Source organism: Salvelinus namaycush, chromosome 17 (assembly GCF_016432855.1).
Source record: "Salvelinus namaycush isolate Seneca chromosome 17, SaNama_1.0, whole genome shotgun sequence".
Taxonomy (NCBI): domain Eukaryota; kingdom Metazoa; phylum Chordata; class Actinopteri; order Salmoniformes; family Salmonidae; genus Salvelinus; species Salvelinus namaycush.
In genome coordinates this window covers 11,366,466-11,393,160 of record NC_052323.1, presented here as the reverse complement: position 1 = coordinate 11,393,160, position 26,695 = coordinate 11,366,466, and the positions used below count along the sequence as shown (strand labels likewise).

The 26,695-nt window shown below is 43.8% G+C and overlaps 1 protein-coding gene across 1 annotated transcript in view; it reads right to left on the bottom strand.

Annotated features, from left to right (window-relative positions):
* The window catches only part of LOC120061897 (neuronal acetylcholine receptor subunit alpha-7-like), a 41,614-nt gene extending 15,262 nt beyond the window's left edge, over positions 1 to 26,352 (bottom strand). The window contains exons 1-4 of the mRNA XM_039011674.1: positions 26,316 to 26,352; positions 26,041 to 26,180; positions 11,354 to 11,398; positions 9,794 to 9,903 (exon numbers count right to left, since the gene is read on the bottom strand). Of these exons, the coding sequence (XP_038867602.1) occupies positions 9,794 to 9,903; positions 11,354 to 11,398; positions 26,041 to 26,180; positions 26,316 to 26,352 (332 nt within the window). The remainder of the gene's footprint in view (positions 1 to 9,793; positions 9,904 to 11,353; positions 11,399 to 26,040; positions 26,181 to 26,315) is intronic.
* Between the last annotated feature and the right edge of the window lie 343 nt (positions 26,353 to 26,695).

The following is a 26,695-nucleotide window of genomic DNA, read 5'->3' as shown; positions in this document are numbered from 1 at the left end:
GGCTTTTAGGAGAGCAGAAATCAGTGAAGCAGATATCAGAGCACAGTCAGAAGTCAGAATTGAGGCTAGCAACAGTAGATGGGTGCACATGCACATTTCCAGATATCATCAGCAGTAATACAATCAAGGCACGGCAGAGGACAGGGAGAGCTCTGCGGTGTTGATTTATGACATTTGAATGTGCATTAGATTGCAACAAGATCATATTGTACAACAATTTAATAAGGTAACATGAAAACAAGGCCGTCGATAGGTGGTTGGAATAGAATGGGAGGCCAAAAGTCTGTGTAACCAATAGAGTCAGAGTCCCGAGTGTGGGAACAAACATAGTCTGTCCCACGGTTGGGTAAAAAAAAGAAAGTTCATAGTCAACAAAGCATGCAGGAGTCATGAGGCAAATAGCAAAATGTACATGAAAAAAAATAACGACTTTGGGCTAGCCATTGTAAGTTCAGAGTCACTCGCCCCAACAGTGTGTGTGTGCTGGAGGTGCTTGAAAGCTCGGGAGACCTTGAGCCTTCTAGGATGGGCACTTCTATTGTAACTCTATGGCAGCATCCAAGGGGCTTGAATTTTCTAGCGTCCCCATGAGTGACGGAACACTGAGCCAATCACGGCGCACCGCTCCGTATTTTCTGCTGGCTTGCCCCACCACCACAGAAAGCACTGAGCTAGGCTGAAACGCCAGCATTTTGGAGCTGCCTTACTCAAGAAAACAAAAAAGAGACCATGTTTGTATGCGGCTTTATTAACTCAATTATATACACTACCTTTCAAACGTTTGGGGTCACTTAGAAATGTCCTTGTTTTTGAAAGAAAGCACATTTTTTGTCCATTAAAATAACATAAAATTGATCAGAAATACAGTATAGACATTGTTAATGTTGTAAATTACTTTTGTTGCTGGAAAAGGCTAATATTTCATGGAATATCTACATAGGCATATAGAGGCCCATTATCAGCAACCATCACTTCTGTGTTCCAATGGCACGTTGTGTTAGCTAATCCAAGTTTATCATTTTAAAAGGCTAACTGATCATTAGAAAACCCTTTTGCAATTATGTTAGCAGAGCTGAAAACTGTTGTGCTGATTAAAGAGGCAATAAAAGAGGCCTTCTTTAGATTAGTTGAGTATCTGGAGCATCAGCATTTGTGCATTCGATTACAGGCTCAAAATGGCCAGAAACAAAGAACTTTCTTCTAAAACTTGTCAGTCTATTCTTGTTCTGAGAAATGAAGGCTATTCCATTCGAGAAATTGCCAAGAAACTGAAGATCTCGTACAACGCTGTGTACTACTCCCTTCACAGAACAGCGAAAACTTGCTCTAGGGTTAGAGTTGAACCAGGATGTGGACATGAATCTAGGGTTAGGGTTGAGGCTCGGGTTGAACCGGGATGTGGACATGAATGTAGGGTTAGGGTTGAACCAGGATGTGGACATGAATGTAGGGTTAGGGTTGAGGCTAGGGTTAGGGTTGAACCAGGATGTGGACATGAATGTAGGGTTAGGGTTGAGGCTAGGGTTAGGGTTGAACCAGGATGTGGACATGAAGCTAGGGTTAGGGTTGAGGCTAGGGTTAGGGTTGAACCAGGATGTGGACATGGGTTGAGGCTAAGGTTAGGATGGAACCGGCATGTGGACATGAAGCTAGGGTTAGGGTTGAACCAGGATGTGGACATGAATGTAGGGTTAGGGTTGAGGCTAGGGTTAGGGTTGAACCAGGATGTGGACATGAATGTAGGGTTAGGGTTGAACCAGGATGTGGACATGAATGTAGGGTTAGGGTTGAGGCTAGGGTTAGGGTTGAACCAGGATGTGGACATGAATGTAGGGTTAGGGTTGAGGCTCGGGTTGAACCGGGATGTGGACATGAATATAGGGCTAGGGTTGAGGCTCGGGTTGAACCGGGATGTGGACATGAATGTAGGGTTAGGGTTGAACCAGGATGTGGACATGAATGTAGGGTTAGGGTTGAGGCTAGGGTTAGGGTTGAACCAGGATGTGGACATGAATGTAGGGTTAGGGTTGAGGCTAGGGTTAGGGTTGAACCAGGATGTGGACATGAATGTAGGGTTAGGGTTGAGGCTAGGGTTAGGGTTGAACCGGGATGTGGACATGAATATAGGGCTAGGGTTGAACCGGAATGTGGACATGAAGCTAGGGTTAGGGTTGAGGCTCAGGATGTGGACATGAAGCTAGGGTTAGGTTGAGGCTCGGGTTGAACCGGGATGTGGACATGAAGCTAGGATTAGGGTTGAACCGGGATGTGGACATGAAGCTAGGGTTAGGGTTGAACCGGGATGTGGACATGAAGCTAGGGTTAGGGTTGAGGCTAGGGGTTAGGTTTGAACCGGGATGTGGAAATGAAGCATGGGGTTATTGTTGAACCGGGATGTGGACATGAAGCTAGGATTAGGGTTAGGGTTGAACCGGGATGAGGACATGAAGCTAGAGTTAGGGCTGGGGGATGGATCCAGTGATTAGGTGGGACTGGGACTGGGGTTGAAGTTGTAGTTGGAGCGACTGGGTGTAGAATCTTACCTGTGTGAATGAACCATTATCAGATATGATCAGACACACGAAAACACATCCACAATGTCACTAGCACAGGTAGCACAGTATCAGAAACGAAAACACATCCAATGTCACTAGCACAGGTAGCACAGTATCAGAAACGAAAACACATCCACAATGTCACTAGCACAGGTAGCACAGTAGCAGAAACGAAAACACATCCACAATGTCACTAGCACAGGTAGCACAGTAGCAGAAACGAAAACACATCCAATGTCACTAGCACAGTATCAGAAACGAAAACACATCCACAACGTCACTAGCACAGGTAGCACAGGTAGCACAGTATCAGAAAAGAAAACACACACTGCGGGTCCTATGGGGCCCACCCTCCCTTCCCCTTCTGCCAGGGGTCCATCCCCAGCAGTGGAAACCCATTAAGGCACCTGACAGTTCTATTCAGACCCCTATCAACGACCACTTATCCCCCAGACAACCACGAGACACCCCAAGCGCTAACGTAGACGCGCCTGGGAACGCAGTCCTCAGGTTTACACACTCATTCAGCGCGGTGACAGGCCGAGCCTGAGAGAGGATTTACTGATTACCCCCGTCTCCCTATCTCTCCTTCCTGCTCCACACAGTAGGATGAATGATCTACCTTTTCAGAGTTTAGTAGCGTCATCAATTTCTCGTTTCGTGTCAGTGTGTTATCTGTGCTGGTCGGCCAGGAGACGTGTGTGTCTGTGTATGTGTGTATGTGTCTGTGTTGTGGGGCAGGGGAGATAGGGCTGCATGGGCAGGGCTGTTGGGGCTGTGTGTGTCGCTGCCATCCCTGGCTCATTGAATTATTCAGACCTCTGCTTCATTGTGTCAGAAAGCTTCTGCCCACGTTCCACTGCAATCAGCACGCATATCAGCTAGTGTGTGTGTGCCAGAGAGCGCATGTACACACACACACACACACAAAACAGGGAACATCAAACAACACAAACATAATCCAGAAACTGACAAAACACACCCCAAAGAAAGAAGCGCGTTAACACACAATGGGACAGGTGATACCCCTGAGAGAAGGCACAGAGAGCGGGGGCACAGAGTTTAAATCACACACACACACACACACACACAGAGAGAGAGAGAGAAGCCCTAGACATGTGTCCTAGACATGTGAAAGGGGACAAAGCATTCTGGCGACACACAGAGATCAGACAAACAACGGAGGTAGTGACAGGTTGCTGCAACCAGGGGACGTGAGTCACCTTGCTGTCTTCTCCACTTACTCAACACCTCATTCTGCACCTCCACGCACGCATGGTAATGAGATGGGGCAGCTCAGAGAGAGAGATTAAACCTAATGAAAGACACACAGAGAAAGCAAGAGAGAAGTGAGAGATATGGAAAGGAACATCCAACCAGAGGCCAGAAGAGACAGTCAAGTCCAGTCTGCCCCGAGAGGAAGAGAGAAGAAGAGAACATTCTCTTTGGAGGTCCAGCCAGGGTTCTATGTTCTTGCTCTCTCCAGCAGCTGAGGGTAGAGTATGGCTAATGCCTCTCTGAAACAGAGTAGAAGTTATCCAAGCACATTATTTTGGATGTGCCTTCCCTGCACCCAGATCATTAGGATCAGGCATACAGGGAGACAGCCCCAGGGGCCTGAGGAGTTGGTGTGGGGATATGTCCCTCTCTATCTCTGCATGCCTATCACGCTGAGCATCAGTGTGATGCCAAGGTGAGCCTCATCTCCATATGTTCCCAGTATAAATACACAGACACACAATACTCAGTACAGAGAAGGAAGGGGGGGGGGTTAAAAAAAAATCTTAAAACTGCATAGTCGGTTAATTAAGGGCTTGTAAGTAAGCATTTCACTGTAAGGTCTACACCTCTTGTATTCGGCGCATGTGACAAATAAAGTGTGATTTCATTTGAAGAGAGAGAGAGAGGGATTATCTCTCTCTATTTTTAAACGGAATGTGTCCGTTCACATTGCTGTCATAGTCACAGCGGCAGGTAGCCTTGCGGTTAAGAGCGCTGAGCCGACCACCGCAAGTTTGAGGTGAAAAATCTGTCGATGTGCCCTTCAGCAAAGCACTTAACCCTAATTGCTCCTGTAAGTCACTCTGGATAAGAGAGTCTGCTAAATGACTACAATTTATTTGAGAGTATGCTTTGCCAAGGCTAGACACACACACACACACACACACACACACACACACACACACACACACACACACACAGGTCTATGCAGTTGAGACACACAGATGGCAGATAACACTTCCAAGTATCTCCTGTGGATGGCTGCCTGTCTGAAGTCATTTGAGTTTTATATGAGATCTGGACAGACGGGTACAAACACCTCCGTTTGTTATTGCAGATAGCATGGGAGACGAACAGCCCCACCAAATAAGAATGGCAATTTGTCAACACACCCCTAATATATATGATTGTAATAGGCAGTGCTACTCAATGTCCTGCGGTGTAACTGTGTTACAGTATATCTGGGCTATGTGTGCACTATAGTTGATTGCTAGTGATATGAAGACGTGTGCAGTAATGTTAGTGTTATTGTTCTGGTCTCTACTGTGCAGCGTGTGCATGTCCCGTCTGACTCCTTGAGTTGGATGTCCTTGGTCTGATCGATCCAATGAAAACAGTGACTTTTCCCTGTCCTTCTCTAACGAGGGAGATGGTCATGTAGTAACTGATCTAATGGTGATTAAAGTCTGTCTGACGCTGATTCACGTCTACACAAGGTTATGGCGTGAGATGTGTGTACTTGTCACTGTAGAATTGTCAGTGCCCACATGAAAAAATACTACAGTTTACTATAGATTACTACAGTACTTACTATAGAATTATGTAGTAAACTGTAGTGTACTGTAGAATACTATACTACACACTAATATCCCTCGATCATGTGTAGTACTTACTATAGAATGTTGTAGAATACTATAGTAAATACTACAGTATACTACAGGCCGCAAAAACACTTCAGTGAATACTACAGTAATGTCCGCATGTCACGATCGTCATAATAACTGGACCAAAGCGCAGATCTGGGTTCCACATCTTTATTGCTATGTGAACTTCAAAACAAAACAATAAACGAGAAAACGAAACGTGAAGCTACAATAATGCTCATAGTCAAGATCCCACAAAGCACAATGGGGAAATGGCTGCCTAAATATGATCCCAAATCAGAGACAACGATAAACAGCTGCCTCTGATTGGGAACCATATCAGGTCAACATAAATCATTAATCACCTAGATAACCCACCCTAGTCACTGTCACGCCCCAACCAACATAGAGAATAAACAGCTCTCTATGGTCAGGGCGTGACACCGCAAAAAAACTCTTATAGTAAATAGTTCAGTATACTACAGTCTGCAAAAACACTACAGTAGTTACTATAGTATACACTTCAATATTTATACTATAGTAAACTGTAAATACTCCTTTAGTCCACAAAGCACTACAGTAATTACTACAGTATACTACAGTTCGCAAAAACACTACAGTAATTACTATAGTATATACACAATATTTTTACGATATTAAACTGTAAATACTACTTTAGTCCACAAAAACACTACAGTGAATACAATAGTAGTTGTACCATAGTACAATACCATAATAAAGTGTGGGTGTGTACAATGCTCAGTGTGAATGTACCTTTTCCTGAGATTAGCTATACGTGTCATGTTTGAATTGTTTTTGTGTAATACAGTAACATATAGCTTTTCACACCCCCATGCTATTACATTCAGCACATAGTGTTTAGGAAGCACGTTACTAATAAGGATTCATTCACGGGAATTTATCAATGGCATCAACCACATTGAAGTCTAATCCTGCTATGTGCTGAGTCACAAACAAACAGCAATCAGAGACGTGTTCAACGTCCTTTTCATCCCCCAGCCCTCGGCGGCTGAATACCAGACAGACTGAGATACGAAAGGATCGTTCAGAGGGGAAATGAATGAAATGGAATGCAGAAGAAGGATGCATAATCTGTCACATGCTGTTGATCCTTCCATTGTGCGTGCCTATAGAACCCTCCACCCTGAAATGGTATTTTGATGAGATACATGGGATGTATTGAACTGAATCATTAAGGCTCTCGTTAATTAAACGCAATAGAAGTGAATACATTCATTATTGCGTTTTCTCATCTCAAAAGCATGCTAATGAGACTGGGTTCCTCTGCTATACACCGCTGTCAGACTAGCGTGTTATTGCTTACGCATTCATGACGAACGGTTTAATGGAGTATGTTATGTCACGAAAGTCTGCTGTGTCAGTGTGTGTCTATATGTGTTTGTGTGTCGATATCATTGAAGCAGACTTGCAAATTTGAACTTCCCTTTTGGGGCAGCTAAACCTCAGCAACACTCTGAAACTGGTTCTCCTCGGCAGCTCCATTATATTAGAGGGTCGTGACATGATCTACAAGGTTAACTCTGCTCTTATGGTGAAATTCGTCAACATCTGTGATGTTTACGTCACATGACCCAAACCAATGACCCTAACCGTCACGTAACTTCTTTATAGCATCGTAAATGAGTGCATGCCAAAGAATTGTGAGAGCATGTTATTTTATGCTAAGGATAGAAGAGAACAGACGCATTTTACATGAATGAAAAGTATGTTTCCTGTTACCTTTGACCTTTTTGGACGTGGTGAGGAGTGAAGCAGGTTAGGTGAAGAGAAGACGGGTGAGATGGGGAGAGATGTAATCCCTTTTCCAAATGCAGCAGTGCTTTTAAAATCAGGATTAAATACCCATTGTTTCTCTCCTTAATCCTGTGATCATGTGATGGTGTGGTGTTGTGTGTGTGTGTGTGTGTTTGGTGTGTACGTGCATGGAGATTGTAATTAAGCAATAATACACTCAAGTCCATATGTTATGACATTTTTATCATGGCTGTGACGTGGTCATAGCCACGTGGCGAAGCCGACAAGTTACCAGCATTAAAAAGCAAGATTATTATTTTCATTTTTTACCTGATGCTACATTCACTAACACTGGTTGTCATGTGCAATTTTAGGTGTTCTCTGGTCTTTAATTCTATGTCTATTGACTGCCATGTAAAGCAAAACTAAACAAGCGCTGGTTGATCGTTCTGGGAACACAGCAAACTAGCTGCGTTTCATGTTGTTTTACCAGTTTTGATGCTCGTTCAAATATTTTTTATTGAACACACACAGGAATGGTGTATAGGTATAAAAGGCAGGTATACAATTTTTATCTAAACATAAAAGAGCAGACAGAAACAACAAGACCCAGAGTTCTGGGTACAAAACAAGACATACAGAACAGGGACAGGTAGAAAGAAAGAGGGTAGGTGTCACCCCCCACTTATTCCCCCCCCTTTATCCCTCCCCCACTTCTTCCCCCCCTTTATCCCTTCCCCTTATTCCCCTCCCGACTGCTCGGGTGGCGGTGCCAGCACATGCTGCCCAAAGGTGGATTAAAATATTACTATTGAGAGTGCGTTAAAAAGTACAAATTCCCAGCGCCGAATGGTCCAAGTAAGAGAGGAAAGGCTGCCAGATTTGATCAAATGTTGATAATTTATTGTTCAGAATATATCTAATCCTTTCTAAGTGTACAGTGTTTGCCAATTCGCTGAGCCATAATTTGGTAGTGGGCGCTTCCTTCTTTTTCCAAAACAACAAGCTTAGTTTTTTTGCTGAAATGAGACTAAGAGATGAGTTGTTTTTGAGGGTTGGTTAATCCGTTTAGGGAATCAGACACTCCCAGGATTATCAGAAGTGGGTCTGGGTCAATTGAAGTCTCCAGAACTTCAGAGAGGATCCTAAAAATTCCACACCAGTAACCATACAAGCTAGAGCATAGGGCAAAGCAGTGGAGTAGTGTACCCTGTGCAGCCTGACATTTATCACACATAGGGGATGTATCAGGAAATATCCTATGCAGTTTGGTTTTGGAATAGTGTAATCTGTGTAATACCTTGAATTGTATGAGACGATGTCTGGAGTTAATGGAGCAGGTGTGGATATACTCCAAGCTATCTTCCCAGTCTGCCACCGAAATGTCAGTCCCTAGTTCTTCCTCCCATTTTGCCTTAATGGCATCTGTAGAAGGTGTGCTAACCGATTGAAAAGCATCATATAAACGAGATATCAGTTTGTCTGAGGTGGGGGATGTTTTTATGCATCCGTCAAACATGGAAGGCTTAGCGTTCCCAAATGTTGGGAGGTGTTTTCTAACATAGTCCAGTTTTGATGCTGATTGGTGATTTGGACCGGCTGAGAAAAGCTGCATTCCTCTCTCCTCTGCCGACACATTCATTAATACGAGAGACTGTGGAGATCGAATTTCAATATTGCAAAAATGTTGTAAATGTCGGAGATAATGTCTTGGCACTTTTTACAGTGGAGATCAAGTGAATTAATTGCGTGGCTGGGGAGATCTGTAAATGTAGTAGTACTAGCAGTAGCAGTAGTAGTAGTAGTAGTTGTAGTAGTTGCTGGTTACCAACGTAATTAGAACAGGCAAAATAAATGTTTTGTCATACCCGTGATATACAGTCTGATATACCACAGCTGTCAGCCAATCAGCAGTCAGGGCTTGAACCCCCCAGTTAATAATTATTAAAAAAGGACTGAACTTCCTTCACTTCTCTGTGTGCCTACCTCTCTCCATATATTTCTCTTTCTCACATGTCTAGCCAGTGCATTTACTTGTGTTTTGCCCTACATGGCAAAGTGAAGAGGAGTAGATACCATCTCTGTAAGCTTTTCCCACTAACAGGAGAAGTGTGTTAAGAACAGAGAGATGAGACAGCATAAACCCGACCTGATTCCAAACACTGTGCACGTCTAAAAACACATATACCCAACTGTATCTCAATGCTAACGCTCGCACACACACAGAGATACACACACACACTTCGGGAGACTTCCAAACTAAACACGGACGTAAACATATTTCACATTCAGGTCCTGTCCCTCCAGGCAGGCTGATGCCAGGTCATAGATGCTCCGTTGCTGTTGGTTTATGAACCAAATCTCAGCTCTAAAGTCATCCAAAGAAAGGATCAATCATAAATGACTGCATCACTAAGCTATGGGAGGAGAGGGGGTTGTGGGAGGAGAGGAGGATCATGGGAGAAGATGGGGGTTGTGGGAGGAGATGAGGATGATGGGAGGAGAGGATTATTGGAGAGAGGAGGGTGATGGGAGGTGAGGGGGGGTTGTGGGAGGAGAGGAGGATAATGGGAGAAGATGGGGGTTGTGGGAGCACACCTGTTGTAGAGGAGGATGTCAGGGGTCCAGATCTGGCTGGAGGGGAAACGTAGGTTCTGAACCCCGGGGTAGTTCTCTGGATTCCAGCTCAGGTACACATCAGTCCAGTACTGAGGACAGAACACAGAGATACACATCAGAGATAATCACACAGCAGAGAGGTACATCAGTCCAGTACTGAGGACAGAACACAGAGATACACATCAGAGATAATCACACAGCAAAGAGGTACATCAGTCCAGTACTGAGGACAGAACACAGAGATACACATCAGAGATAATCACACAGCAGAGAGGTACATCAGTCCAGTGCTGAGGACAGAACACAGAGATACACATCAGAGATAATCACACAGCAGAGAGGTACATCAGTCCAGTACTGACAGAAAACAGAGATACACATCAGAGATAAACACACAGCAGAGAGGTACATCAGTCCAGTGCTGAGGACAGAACACAGAGATACACATCAGAGATAATCACACAGCAGAGAGGTACATCAGTCCGTTACTGAGGACAGAAAACAGAGATACACATCAGAGATAATCACACAGCAGAGAGGTACATCAGTCCAGTACTGAGGACAGAAAACAGAGATACACATCAGAGATAATCACACAGCAGAGAGGCACATTAGTCCAGTGGTGAAGACAGAACACAGAGATACACATCAGAGATAATCACACAGCAGAGAGGCACATTAGTCCAGTGCTGAGGACAGAACACAGAGAGACGGTCAAAATAAAGACAAGAAAAGAAGTGTAGAGTTAAGTGACACAATTGAGATTGTCTTCCACCAAGTTCCACAGGGGGGAGGGGGGGGGGGGGGGGGGGGGGCAGTCTGTCTGTGATAAAAGATCCGGTCTGAGCTTGGGTCTTGGCAGTCTGTCAACTGAAGGGTTGTGACAGCACTTGTCTCTTATGAGTTCACCCTAGTTGACAGACATTGAAATGTCTTTCCCATGGCCCGCCTGGGAAGCGTCGCGTCAACCACACAGCAATGACACGCTGAGTGATTGGCTAGAAAATTGAGGCTGACGTCCTGCCAGGAAGACTTCTATAAAGGAGGAAACGACTCGATAAAAAATAAAATAGAAATGAATTGATGGGAAATTGGACGGAGGTCTGTTTGTAGTGACTGTGGAGAGTGGAGGAGTTGTTCTCCTTCTCCTGTGTCATGTCGATGATAGAGACCCGACTGGACAAGGTGGACCGCATGCCCCTCCCACAAATCCAACCTCAACAACTCTCCAAAAGCATGTATCCTCCAGATTACCAAGGAAACATCGGGATAAGCGATCTAAGCTCTATGTCCAATCCAATATGTTGGATCAAGCTCAGACTGGCTAAGCGAAACTAGCAGTTTTAACTTAACAGAAGCAACATTTCAAGAGACAATATAGGCATGCTATTGTCATCCCAATATATAACTTCCAGGATGTGGTCGTACCAGACAACCCCATATCAATTTGAGATGGTGTTGCTGCCTTTTTGGTGGGATGGGGGATATGAGAACATAATGAGTCACAGTGTCATTCAGTACTCAACCATTTCTACTCACCAGCTGTAACCATGCGTTGGTCATCAGGACCTGGTTCTTCTCATCCTGACCAAACAGAGAAGAAAATAACAATTCAACCGCTACAATAGGAAATCATTATAGTGAATAGAGAAAGGTAAGGTTCTGATGAGTGTCTACTGTAGGTTTAACATGGGTGCAAAACGACTGGGCAGTGAAACCTCGAAAAGCTGCATTTATGTAACCACAGTGTTTTTCTACGCATTGGTTTCAGTGGAGGCATGTAGCACATCATTATTAGATGCCTCATTTCAAAATCTCAAACAACAAGCCCCGTGGACCTAAACAACCCAACACAGCAGAGAGAGAGAGAGAGAGAGAGAGAGAGAGAGAGAGCGAGAGAGAGAGAGAGAGAGAACTCAGATTGCATGATCTGAGTAAATAGGGCGACTTAGCAAGATGTAAGGTGTCCTTTTGTCTTGTTCTCTGCTCTCTCTACATTATCTCTCTCTCTTTGCAGATCTCAGTTTTGGTCTGTTTCTGCCTCTCTTCAACTATATCAGTCATGAACACCCACTTCTAACAATTAGGGCTGAGTTATGTGCCACATATTTCTACATATCCAGGATTCCATCAAATGACCCAGATGATGAAGACGGAAAAGTTCCATTCTTTTTAAAGTGAATGTGGGGACGGTTTGCAGATCGCCCGCTCAATGTGTGTGTTCTGATCCCGCAGTAATGGTGTCTGACTAGCAAACTGGGTCGGGGTGAGATGGGAGCGGGCTGGGTGGGTGGTGGGCTTATGTTTGGGTCAAATCTATGAATAGAAAATATTAACCCTCCACCAACTCAAGGGTGATCACAGCAGCGCTCAAACACACACACACATACTTTAGTAATTTAGCAATTTAGCAGACACTCTTATCCAGAGCAATTTACAGGAGCAATTAGGGTTAAGTACCTTGCTCAATACACACCACACATTGTCTCTCCGATAGAAAGTCACAAAAAAATGTGGTGTCTTCAAAATGTCAAAAGACCTTGGCATTTAAGACAATATTTCTCATCTAAATGTTTTAAGATTGTTATCATTCTCATCCCTTGCCTAACAATGTGTCTCAGCTGGTGTCTGATACCTGTCTAATTGCTGTCCATGAGGAGCCAGGAGCCAATCAAAACTAACTGGCTCCCCTGCACGAGCAGCAGAAAGACATCAACAGATTGGAATTTCATTTGCATAGTAATTAGCTAGCATGATGAAGAAAACAATTTACAGGATTGTGGTGGAATGTGAAAAAAGGAATTCTCTCTCTCACACAAACAAACACCACATGTCATCAAATCCAGCATTATCTTAAAGAGACTTTCCAGGAAGATTTGCATACTTCATAGCCAGTTGTTTTGAAAGTAGCGCTCAAGAGCCAAAATCTCTCTCTCTCTCTCCCTCTCTCTCCCTCTTCCCATAATAATGGGCAACCATTACACAATCCAGGCATGAAAAGCTCTTAGAGACTTACACAGAAAGACTCAAAGCTGTAATCGGTGCCAAAGGTGCTTCCACGAAGATTTGACTCAGGGGTGTGAATAATTACAGTATCAGTCTATAATTGGACACACCTACTCATTCAAGGATTTTTATTTACTTTTACTATTTTCTACATTGTAGAATAATAGTGAAGACATCAAAACTATGAAATAACACATATGGAATCATGTAGTAACCCAAAAAGTGTTAAACAAATCAAAATATATTTTATATTTTCAATTCTTCAAAGTAGCCATCCTTTGCCTTGATGACAGCTTTGCACATTCTTGGCATTATCTCAACCAGCTTCATGAGGAATACTTTTCCAACAGTCTTGAAGGAGTTCCCACATGCTGAGCACTTGTTGGCTGCTTTTCCTTCACTCCGCGGTCCAAATCATCCCAAACCATCTCAATTGGGTTGAGGTCGGGTGATTGTGGAGGCCAGGTCATCTGATGCAGCACTCCATCACTCTCAGTCTTGGTCAAATAGCCCTTACACAGCCTGGAGGTGTGTTTTGGGTCATTGTCCTGTTGAAAAACAAATGATAGTCCCACTAAGCGCAAACTAGATGGGATGGCGTATTGCTGCAGAATGCTGTTATAGCCCTGCTGGTTAAGTTTGCCTTGAATTCTAAATAAATCACAGACAGTGTCACCAGCAAAGCACCCCCACACCATCACACCTCCTCCTCCATGCTTCATGGTGGGAACGACACATGCGTACAGTAGATCATCCGTTCACCTACTATGCTTCTCACAAAGACACAGCGGTTGGAACCAAAAATCTCAAATTTGGACTCATCATACCAAAGGACAGATTTCCACCGGTCTAACGTCCATTACTCGTGTTTCTTGGTCCAAGAAAATCTCTTCTTCTTATTGGTGTCCTTTTAGTAGTGGTTTCTTTGTAGCAAACCAACCATGAAGGCCTGCTTCACACAGTCTCCTCTGAACAGTTGATGTTGAGATGTGTCTTGAACTCTGTGAAGCATTTATTTGGGCTACAATCTGAGGTGCAGTTAACTCTAATGAACTTATCCTCTGCAGCAGAGGTAATTAACCATTGTGAGTTCATGCCTAACCTTAAAAAATGTGGAGTTAATGCCGAAAGGTTAACCTTAAACACTTCAAAATGTTACATTTGAGAAAATTGATGAACGTAACATGATGAACTAATTCTGACTTGAGACTGTAAGAGCTGGGATAAACCACACACATTATTATGGTGTATGGTGAAGCTACCTGGCAGCCGGTCAACAGTAACATGTGTTACAATGTTTCAAATGTTTGTTTAATTTTTTTAAAAATTGCACTGCATACTGTTCCTGCTCTTTTAACGGATTAAGTGTGGCTTTGATAACGATGGATTGTACAAACGTTCTGGAATACTTATCACATTGTCTACGGATTTACAAAAAACATGCACCTCCTCTGGCTCTGCATATCCGAGACAAACTTCAGTGCTTCAGGAACAGCTGGTAAGGGCAGAAGGAGGGAAATACTAACAATAGAAGTTAACAGCCCTAATATACATGGAAAACACAATCTCTCACGTCAATGCAGAGCTCTAACTGAATTATGGGATGTCGCGAAATACGTCCCAGAATGCTCCAGAGACTCCGAATGTGCTTGTTTGTAATTCAATCCACAAAGTGGATGAATTTGAACTGCTCCTTCAATCAGTACATGTAGTTACTGGATGTGTCACTGAAACACGGGCCCACAAAAATATCCCAGATGAATCTCTTTTCGTACAAGACTATCAGCTGTTCAGAAATGACAAGTCCAGAGAGGGGAAGAGAGTAGCTATGAACGTAAATCACAGTATTCAGGCAAAGAGAAGAACTGACCTAGAGGAGTTTATTTTAAATTTAACCAGGCAAGTCAGTTCAGAACAAATTCTTATTTACAATGATGGCCTACCGGGGAACAGTGGGTTAACTGCCTTGTTCAGGGGCAGAACGACAGATTTTTACCTTGTCAGCTCGGGGATTCAATCCAGCAACCTTTCGGTTACTGGCCCAACCCTCTAACCACTAGGCTACCTGCCGTCCCTGCCGTATATGTGGCTTCAGCTTCGTCCTAAACCACTCGGCAGCTCAGTTTCAACTCTGGTAGTGGGAGTACTCTACCATCCACTACGGGCAAATGAGAAAACACTTCAGCAGAACACTGTGGATTATCTCATTAATACTATCCATGTGATCAGGATGTCCTCAGGATCTCCTCAGGATGTCCATCCTGTGTAGACTATCACCTGCCCATCAAGATGCTGACAAACTCCCATCCAGACATGAAACAAGTGGTCAAAGACATGATCAGAGGGGACTCCATCTTAGATCGGATCATTATAAATCTAAAGAAACACTACAACACCTCCACTGTACTTGCTCCTCTCGTATTCAGTGATCACAAATGTCTGCTGTTCTCCCCAAACACAACATCGGGAGGGAGAACTGAGGTGCAGTGGGGAAAAAGGACGTCTGGTAACCCAGAACAGAAAGGTGGCCTTGGCATATGTATGGCCAGCACTGATTGGTCTGCCATATATGAGGTGGAGAGCATCGATGCAAAGGTGGAGACTAGAGGTCGACCAATTAAATCGGCGTGGCCGATTAATTAGGGCCGATTTCAAGTTTTCATAACAATCGGTAATCGCCATTTTTGGACGCTGATTATGGCCGATTACATTGCAATCCCCGAGGAGACTGCTTGGCAGGCTGACTACCTGTTATGCAAGTGCAGCAAGGAGCCAAGGTAAGTAGCATTAAACTTATCTTATAAAAACCAATCAATCTTCACTAGTTAACTACACATGGTTGATGATATTACTAGGTTAACTAGCTTGTCCTGCGTTGCATATAATCAATGTGGTGCCTGTTAATTTATCATCGAATCACAGCCAACTTCGCCAAACGGGGGTTGATTTAACAAAAGCGCATTCGCGAAAAAAGCACAATCATTGCACGAATGTACCTAACCATAAACATCAATGCCTTTCTTAAAATCAATACACAGAAGTATATTTTTTTAAACCTGTATATTTAGTTAAAATAAATTAATGTTAGCAGGCAATAATAACTAGGGAAATTGTGTCCCTTCTCTTGCGTTTATTGCACGCAGAGTCAGGGTATATGCAACAGTTTGGGCCGCCTGGCTCGTTGCGAACTAATTTGCCAGAATTTTACATAATTATGACATAACATTGAAGGTTGTTCAATGTAACAGCAATATTTAGACTTAGGGTTGCCGCCCGTTCGATAAAATACGGAACGGTTCCGTATTTCACTAAAATAATAAACGTTTTGTTTTCCGAAATGATAGTTTCCGGATTTGACCATATTAACGACCAACTGCTCGTATTTCTGTTGTTATTATATTATAATTAATTCTATGATTTGATAGAGCAGTCTGACTGAGCGGCAGGCTCGTAAGCTCGTAAGCACTCAGTCAAACTTTACTGCGTTTGCCAGCAGCTCTTAGCAATGCTTGCTTCACAGCGCTGTTTATGACTTTAAGCCTATCAACTCCTGAGATTAGGCTGGCAATACTAAAATTCCTATTAGAACATCCAATAGTCAAAGGTATATGAAATACAAATGGTATAGAGAGAAATAGTCGACGTGTCATAATTCCTATAATAACTACAACCTAAAACTTCTTAACTGGGAATATTGAAGAACTGGGAATATTGAACAACTAGCTTTCACATGTTCTCATGTTCTGAGCAAGGAACTTAAACGTTAGCTTTTTTACATGGCACATATTGCACTTTTACTTTCTTCTCCAACACTGTGTTTTTGCATTATTTAAACCAAATTGAGCATGTTTCATTACTTATTTGAGACTAAATAGATTTTATTTATTTATTATATTAAGTTAAAATTATTGTTAATTCAGTATTGTTGTAATTGTCATATATAAAAATCATCTTTTTAAATCGGTATCGGCTTTATTTGGTTCTCCAATAATCGGTATCGGAGTTGAAAAATCAGAATCGGTCGACCTCTAGTGGAGACATTCAACTTCTGCATTCAAACTGCACTTGATGTATGCATGCCAACAACAACACTGGACAAGCCTTGGATGACTGACCAAATAAAGGCTGCCATCAGGAAGAGAGAGAAGATTTTCAACAGATGGGGAAATGGAGAAAATACAGAAACAAAGCGCAAATGCTTATCAAGGAAGCAAAGACAAACTACCACACAACTGAAATCCAGGACCTAAAGAAGAAAAACCCCAAGGAACGGCGGGATTTCATTAACAAAGAACTGGGACCAAAAAAACATCAAAAGGGAGAATACAGGTGGAGGGAATTGAAGATGACAATGTGGCTGATGTTTTCCATTTCTTCTTTGCTGATGCATGGACAAGCACCCCACCTCTTGCCATCTTCCCCCTGCACCATGCCTACAAGGCAGGTTGAGCAGTGCAGCAGTGGCCAGATAAAGTAAGCTCTGACCATGTAAAGCACATGGGTCTGATGGTATTCCAGCCTGGCTACTAAAAGAACACACAGAAGATCTAGCCCCTGTCATCACACACATAGATAACACCACCTACTGGCAGGGTGCCTACCTCCCAAAGTCCAGTACTACTACCGCCCTTGTGAAAGCCACACACTCCTGGCTGACAGCTACAGACTCCAGAAAACCACCAATGGTGAGGGTGTTACTGGATGATACAGTTGAAGTCGGAACTTTACATACACCTCAGCCAAATACATTTAAACTCAGTTTTTCACAATTCCTGACATTTAATCCTAGTAAAAATTCCCTATCTTAGGTCAGTTAGGATCACCACTTTATTTTAAGAATGTGAAATGTCAGAATAATAGTAGGGAGAATTATTTACTTCAGCTTTTATTTCTTTCATTACATCCCCAGTGGGTCAGAAGTTTACATACACTCAATTAGTATTTGGTGGCATTGCCTTTAAATTGTTTAACTTGGGTCAAATGTTTCGGGTAGCCTTCCACAAGCTTCCGACAATAAGTTGGGTGAATTTTGGCCCATTACTGCTGACAGAGCTGGTGTAACTGAGTCAGGTTTGTAGGCCTCCTTGCTCGCACATGCTTTTTCAGTCATGCCCACAAATTGTCTATAGAATTGAGGTCAGGGCTTTGTGATGGCCACTCCAATACCTTGACTTTGCTGTCCTTAACTTCTTTATGATAGGGGGCAGCATTTTCACTTTTGGATGAATTGCGTGCCCACAGTAAACTGCCTCCTACTCTGTCCCAGATGCTAATATATGCATATTATTATTACTATTGGATATAAAACACTCTGAAGTTTCTAAAACTGTTTGAATGATGTCTGTGAGTATAACAGAACTCATATGGCAGGCAAAAACCTGAGAAAAAATCCAAACAGGAAGTGAGAATTCTGAGACTGGTCAATGTTCAACTCATCGCCTATTCAATTCCCTGTAAGATATGGATCTGTTTGCACTTCCTACGCCTTCCACTAGATGTCAACAGTCTGTATAACGTGGAATGAAGCCTCTAGTGTGATGTGGGGCCGGATGGGAGGTGTTTCAGTCATTGGTCTGGCAGAATGCCAGTTCCTGGTCACGCGCGTTCCAAACGATATCGTCTTGCTTTCCATAACTTCTAGAGACACAAAGGAATTCTCCGGTTGGAACGTTATTGGATAGTTATGATAACAACATCCTGAGGATTTATTCTTTACTTAGTTTGACCAGTTTATTCGACCTGTTATATAACTTTTTGAAGTTTTTGTCCGAGTTCGCCTGCATCTGCGCGAGCGTTTGGACATGTGCACTAAACATGCTAGCAAAAGTAGCTACTTAGACATAAGTAATGGACATTATCGAACAAAACAATGATTTATTGTGGAACTAGGAGTCCTGGGAGTGCATTCTGATGAAGATGATCAAAGTTAAGGGAATATTTATGATGTAATTTGGTATTTCTGTTGACTCCAACATGGCGGAGAAATTTTGTTATTTTTGAGCGCCGTCTCAGATTATTGCATGGTGTGCTTTTTACGTAATTAAAAAAAAGCAAGTGTATCTTTAATTCTATGTAAAACATGTATCTTTCATCAAAGTTTATGATGAGTATTTCTGTTATTTGACGTGGCTCTCTGCAATTTCTCCGGATATTTTGGAGGCATTTCTGAACATGGCACCAATGTAAACCGAGATTTGTGGATATAAATATGCACATTATCGAACAAAACATAAATGTATTGTGTAACATGATGTTCTATGAGTGTCATCTGATGAAGATCATCAAAGGTTAGTGATTCATTTTATCTCTATTTCTGCTTTTTGCGACTACTATCTTTTGCTGGGAAAATGGCTGTGTTTTTCTGTGGCTATGTACTGAGCTAACATAATCATTTGGTGTGCTTTCGCCGTAAATCCTTTTTGGAATCAGGAATGTGGGCTGGATTCACAACATGTGTAGCTTTAATGTGGTGTCTTTCATGTGTGATTTCATATAGTAATTATAGTAATATATTTTAATTTGGCGCGCTACATTTTTTCTGGCTTTTGGCCAAGTGGGACGCTACAGTCCCACATATCCCAGAGAAGTTAAAGGCACAGTCAACTTAGTGTATGTAAACTTCTGACCCACTGGAATTGTGATACAGTGAATTATAAGTGAAATAATCTGTCTGTAAACAATTGTTGGAAAAATTACTTGTGTCATGCACAAAGTATATGTCCTAACTGACTTGACAAAACTATAGTTTGTTAACAAGAAATTTGTGGAGTGGTTGAAAACTAGTTTTAATGACTCCAACCTAAGTGTATGTAAACTTCCGACTTCAACTGTATGTCCAAAGCTCCTGCAACGTCTGTCTGACATTGAACCGTGTCCAAGGTTACTAGCCTGGTTCCACAGATACACCACCAGAAGAAGGAAGAGGGTGATGGCAAGTGCCACATTTAGCCATTGGTCAGAGGTCACCTCTGGTGCCACAAGAGGACACTTCCATGGGCTTGGAGGCAAAGCAGCTGGAAGAGTGGGCCACATCCAACAACATATATTTTTCTAGAGACCATCCACAACCTGCACCACTAATCCTAGGAGGACAGGAAGTACCAGTGGTAACAACAACTAAGTATCATCTCGACTCAAACAACAGTGGTGACACACATGTGGAGCAGTCAGTAAGGAAGGTCTCAAAACACCTGCACTTTGACTGTTCTTGCCAGAAATGGCCTACCCACTGATGATCTGGTCAAAGTATACACTACACTGGTCAGGCCTTGTCTGGATTATGGTGGAGGGCCTTGAGGATCAACTCCAGAGGTGGAGTAGTCCAACCACAGCTCCCGTCACTGCAGAGCTGTCCAACCACAGCTCCTGTCACTGCAGAGCAGTCCAACCACAGCTCCTGTCACTGCAGAGCAGTCCAACCACAGCTCCCGTCACTGCAGAGCAGTCCAACCACAGCTCCCGTCACTGCAGAGCAGTCCAACCACAGCTCCCCTCACTGCAGAGCAGTCCAACCACAGCTCCCATCCCTGCAGAGCAGTCCAACCACAGCACCTGTCACTGCAGAGTAGTCCAACCACAGCTCCCCTCACTGCAGAGTAGTCCAACCACAGCTCCCCTCACAGCAGAGCAGGCGAGAGCAGACTGCAGTGCACCTGGTGAAGGACATGCACACTTTTGACCACTGAATGACCTGCTCCCTCCAAAAAGAGGTAACTGCACCACAAGGCTCCTGAGAAACAGCCACAAACTGTCCTGTATAACCGTCTGTACGAACCACCTGTGAAACTCCACTCTACACACTGCTATCAGACTGTATATTAATTCTCCCAAAAATTATATTTTTAACAGTCACACTTTAATATTTCAATTTCCATCATGAAAAATGTCCTGTAATGTTTCAAGTGTTCTGTATTCTTTGTCTCGCGTATTATGTATGTATTTGAAAATGAGTGTTTTGCAATTATTAGTAATGTAAATTCTGCATTTATTCAGTTTTATCTGTGAGCAAGAATAAATGAACACACACACACACACACACACACCGATGCCCAGTGGAGCAGTGGCAGCTGTGCTCGTACCGTTATCCAATCAGGGTTAAATCATGCGTTGAGCATTTCACAGACAGGACCCAAGGGCCCCCCTCGCCACCTGAGTCTCACTGCCCTGCCCTGAGTCAGGACCACTAGACTTGACCTCAACTAGACTAGACCAACAGACTGGATCAGACCTAGATTAGACCTGACCCCAGGACTGGACCAGACCTCAACTAGACCACAGGACTAGACCACACCAAAAAAAAACACACCAGGGGACTAAACCAGACCGTTCACCGACAATAACCAAAACATCTAGTCCGCTAAACCACTAAACAATGGGTTCCTCTCCATCTGTGTCTCGCAGAACTAGCCTGACCTAGATCACACCATAGTAGTTTTAAGACAAGGCTGAAAATACTGTGTGTGAATCAAATCAAATGTTATTTGTCACAAGCTTTGTAAACAACAGGTATAGACTAACAGTGAAATGCTTACTTACGGGCCCTTCCTAACAACGCATAGAGACAGAAAATACAGAAATAACAGAAAAGTTAAACACGTAATGATAAAAGTAATAATAAATACACAATGAGTAACAATAACTTGGCTCTATACATGGGGTACCAGTACCGAGGCAATGTGCAGAGGTACATATGTACATGTAACTAGGAATAAAGTTACAGATAATAAACAGTAGTAGCTGCGTATGTGATGAGTCAAAAGAGATTAGTGCAAAAAGGGTCAATGCAGATAGTCCGGGTAGCTACTTGGATAACTATTTAACTAACTATTTAGCAGTCTTGTGACTTGGGGGTAGAAGCTGTTCAGGGTCCTGTTGGTTCCAGACTTGGTGCATTGGTATGACTTGCCATGCAATAGTAGAGAGAACAGTCTATTACTTGGGTGGCTAAAACTCTTCTATAACTTGAAGAGTTTTATAATATGTACCTGATGTTTGCATACTGCTAGTTGTGTGGAAAATGTCCAGATCAAACATGCTTTTTTAAAGATGAAATGTGAAGTTAGTTGTCTAAATTGGATCTGAGTAAAATCCAGACCTTGCCTCGTAACTAGTTATGCCCAGAGAACTTGCCATAAAGACGGAAATGCCCCTTTCTGACCTGAGGGTACAAAACATGTGAGTTAAGAATTTACATATCAGACTAGATGGCCGCGCGCTGCAGCCAAGGTCGAGGATTAGTCGCAACCCCAAAACGCAACACGAGGTTAAAGAAGACAAAAGAAACTCTTAACAATCAATGCTATGGTTGAGTAGCTGTATCTAAGATCTTCTTCTCTCCAAAGAATCGTGGGGCTACACTGCTTTCATTCCACGCTGGAACCCTCTCCATGGCTGATTAGCCGTCCCTAGAAGACCCCTCTCACAGAACGAGGGCGAGGAAACAGACCACTAAGAGAAAAGACACTGACATCGAGTGGAATATCAGAGACTTAAACCCGGTAACAACAGGTGCCGCCATCAGAGAAGGAGGAACTTGGTCCACGAAGAGATACCCCATCGGTGACCATCGACAAGTAATTACATCATTATATTCTGACTCATAAGAGCGGCAGTTCGGGGCAAGATCCGGGCTCTTCACTGGCCATGGCAGAACACTGACATTCCTGTCTTGCAGGAAATCACGCACAGAACGAGCAGTATGGCTGGTGGCATTGTCATGCTGGAGGGTCATGTCAGGATGAGCCTGCAGGAAGGGTACCACATGAGGGAGGAGGATGTCTTCCCTGTAATGCACAGCTTTGAGATTGCCTGCAATGACAACAAGCTCAGTCCGATGATGCTGTGACACACCGCCCCTGACCATGACAGACCCTCCACCTCCAAATCGATCCCGCTCCAGAGTACAGGCCTCGGTATAACGCTCATTCCTTCGACGATAAACGCGAATCCGACCATCAGCCCTGGTGAGACAAAACCGCGACTCGCCAGAGAAGAGCACTTTTTGCCAGTCCTGTCTGGTCCAGTCGACGGTGGGTTTGTGCCAATAGGCGACGTTGTTGCCAGTGATGTCTGGTGAGGACCTGCCTTACAACAGGCCTACAAGCCCTCAGTCCAGCCTCTCTCAGCCTATTGCGGACAGTCTGAGCACTGATGGAGGGATTGTGCGTTCCTGGCGTAACTCGGGCAGTTGTTGTTGCCATCCTGTACCTTTCCTGCAGGTGTGATGTTCGGATGTACTGATCCTGTGCAGGTGTTGTTGCACGTGGTCTGCCACTGCGAGAACGATCAGCTGTCCATCCTGTCTCCCTGTAGCGCTGTCTTAGGCGTCTCACAGTACGGGCATTTCAATTTATGGTCACATCTGCAGTCCTCATGCCTCCTTGCAGCATGCCTAAGGCACGTTCACGCAGATGAGCAGGGACCCTGGGCATCTTTCTTTTGGTGTTTTTCAGAGTCAGTAGAAAGGCCTCTTTAGTGTCCTAAGTTTTCATAACGGTGACCTTAATTGCCTACAGTCTGTAAGCTGTTAGTGTGTTAACGACCGTTCCACAGGTGCATGTTCATTAATTGTTTATGGTTCATTGAACAAGCATGGGAAACAGTGTTTAAACCCTTCGCAATGAAGATCTGTGAATTACGAATTAGCTTTGAAAGACAGGGTCCTGAAAAAGGGACGTTTCATTTTTTGCTGAGTTTATATACGGTCTCTGTGGGGACGAAGTCCTCGATGCACTTATTATTGAAGTATGGGTGTGTGTGTATCCATTTGTTTGTGTTTCCTCATTGTTTCCACTCTATTTAAACCTAGGAGCCCAAGACTTCAGTAAAACACCTACACTTCTCTCTCACTCACTCAACTCTGAATAGAGAGAAAGTTGAGTAAGCCAAAGCCAAAACCCATTTCAGAGCCACTCTAAAACCCCCCTGAGTCCTGAGGGGAACTCTGCATGCTCTGCCCGGCTATATTTCCTCTCCGTTTCCTCTTTCCTCCGAGTCTGGCTGACGAATGGGAATTGTAAAAGCCATATTTTACATAGAAACAGTTTGGTTCTCTCTGTGAGTTTAGCGGACACACTTGTGTTGTTTTCTACAGCTCTGAATGACTGACTGACATCCAGGTGAAAACGCCACTGCCCCATGGGCCCTTGACAGAGAAGAGAATCTGGAAGAGAGGACACACACTCCTAATACTGCTAACACACCCCTTACAACCTTTTAAAGGTTACTACAAGCTCCACTCCGTTGACCTACATGCATGTCTGGGATGATGGTGTTGATGTGAGCCATGACCAGCCTTTCAAACCCTCTCTGCATCATTAAGCAGCATGGTAGACCAGATGTTAAGGCTACTGAGGTACTGTAGACATATTTCTGGTGATTAGAGGGTTTTATAAAAGTATGATCATACCCTTCACAGGTCACTGAAGTGTGTGTGTGTGTGTGTGTGTGTGTGTGTGTGTGTGTGTGTGTGTGTGTGTGTGTGTGTGTGTGTGTGTGTGTGTGTGTGTGTGTGTGTGTGTGTGTGTGTGTGTGTGTGTGTGTGTGCGTGTGTGAGAACGATAGAGACATTGAGGATCTAATGACTAGAACATAGGGATTAGACAGCCTTCTATGGGGTGGTGATGTGTCCAGGAGTCAAAGTCTCAACATGGGTCTGTTCTGACTGTGAGGCGACGGCATGGTGGTGCAGAACTCTCAGTGGACACACACACACACACACACACACACACACACACACACACACACACACACACACACACACACACACACACACACACACACACACACACACACACACACACAGCATGTGGGGAAGTGTGACGGAGTTTCTAGATCTTTTCTAAAGCAAGAAATGCGCTGCATTAGCATCCCTCTGGTGAGACTCTCTCTCTCGGACACACACACACACACACACACACACACACAGAGGGCATCAGTCTACATTTCTGACGAACTGACATTCAAGTAGGCACATTTTTCTTCATTTGGCAATATACACTGAGTTAGCAAAACATTAGGAACACCTTCCTAATGTTGAGTTGCACCCCCTTTTGCCCTCGGAAGAGCCTCAATTCGTCGTGGTATGGATTCTAAATCAAATCAAATGTTATTGGTCACGTACACATGCTTAGCAGATGTTATTGCGAGTGTAGTGAAATGCTTGTGCTTCTAGTTCCGACAGTGCAGCAATATCTAACAAGTAATCTAACAATTCCATAACAACTACCTAGTACACAACTCTAAGTAAAGGAATGGAATAAGAATATATACGTATAAATATATGGATGAGCAACGACAGAGCGGCATAGAAGGTATGAAAAACAGTATGGACTCAAAACAAGGTGTTGAAAGCGTTCCACAGGGATGCTGGCCCATGTTGACTCCAAAGCTTTCCAACGTTGTGTCAAGTTAGCTGGATGCCCTTTGTGTGGTGGACCATTCTTGATACACACGGGAAATGGTTGAGCGTAAAAAAACAGGCAGTATTGCAGTTCTTGACACAACTGGCACCTACTACTAAACCCTGTTCAAAGGCACTTAAATATTTTGTCTTGCCCCTTCCCCATCTGAATGGCACATAAACACAATCCATGTCTCAAGGTTTACGAATCCTTCTTTAACCTGTCTCCTCCCCTCCATCTACACTGATTGAAGTGGATTTAACAAGTGACATCAATAAGGGATCACAGCTTTCACCTGGTATGTCTGTCATGGAAAGAGTTCCTAATGTTTTGTACACACAGTGTATACACATACAGCGTGTGTGTGTGTGTGTGTGTGTGTGTGTGTGTGTGTGTGTGTGTGTGTGTGTGTGTGTGTGTGTGTGTGTCTGTCTGGGAGGTCTTATATAACAGGAGGCAAACAGCAGAAGTGCATTAGCTCTACATGTCTGCAGATACGGGACCTAACCTCAGAAGTACATACTTGCCACTGTACGTCACCTCTACACACACACACACACACACACACACACACACACACACACACACACACACACACACACACACACACACACACACACACACACACACACACACACACACACACACACACACACACCCTCTCAACAGACAATGTTTGAAGTTAAAGCAGTAGTGAAGGTGTCAGTCCTTGTTAAATCAACAAACACCTCCACACACATACACAACTAGCCGACAAATTCATTCACCCTCTCACACGCACACACACCCCGACACACACAAACACAGTCCCTCCCTCACCACGTCTATGATCTGCAGCAGAGTCATTCCCAGCTCCACCAGAAGAGGAGAGGAGTCGTTGATCACTGGTCTCTCCAGACGGTTGTAGTTGGCCATCAGCTCCTTGTACAGTCTGCGCTGGTGCTCCCCCTGTAGGGACCCTGGGGAACAACAAGGGAACCAGTGAGAGTTCGTTAGTTAATAAAAATGTATATTCTACAGTTTCTCAGTTGGCTGGGTGGGAAGGGGTCAGTGGCGATTAGGATGATGTGTTTGCTGGACCAGCATTCATCCACCTTGCCTCTTCTCCTCCCTCTGTCCCACTGATCCCATTAAGATCCATCTCTAAAGCTGAGGCCAGGGGAGAGGAGAGGAGAGGAGAGGAGAGGAGAGGAGAGGAGAGGAGAGGAGAGGAGAGGAGAGGAGAGGAGAGGAGGGGTGGGCTAAACCACCTGCAGCACTGGTCAGTTAAGGACAATGGACATTAAAACACACAGGCATCACAGTTGCGTTCGTCTTAGGGCCAACTGGCACCACAACACTGTTCATTAACTGATCCTAAAAGGGAGTTTGTTCAGAACGATGGCTAAACAGATGCATGGCCTAAATGTGTTCTCCTCATACATGAGAGAGAAATTAATACATAACCGAAATGTGCAGACAGAGTTCACAAGAG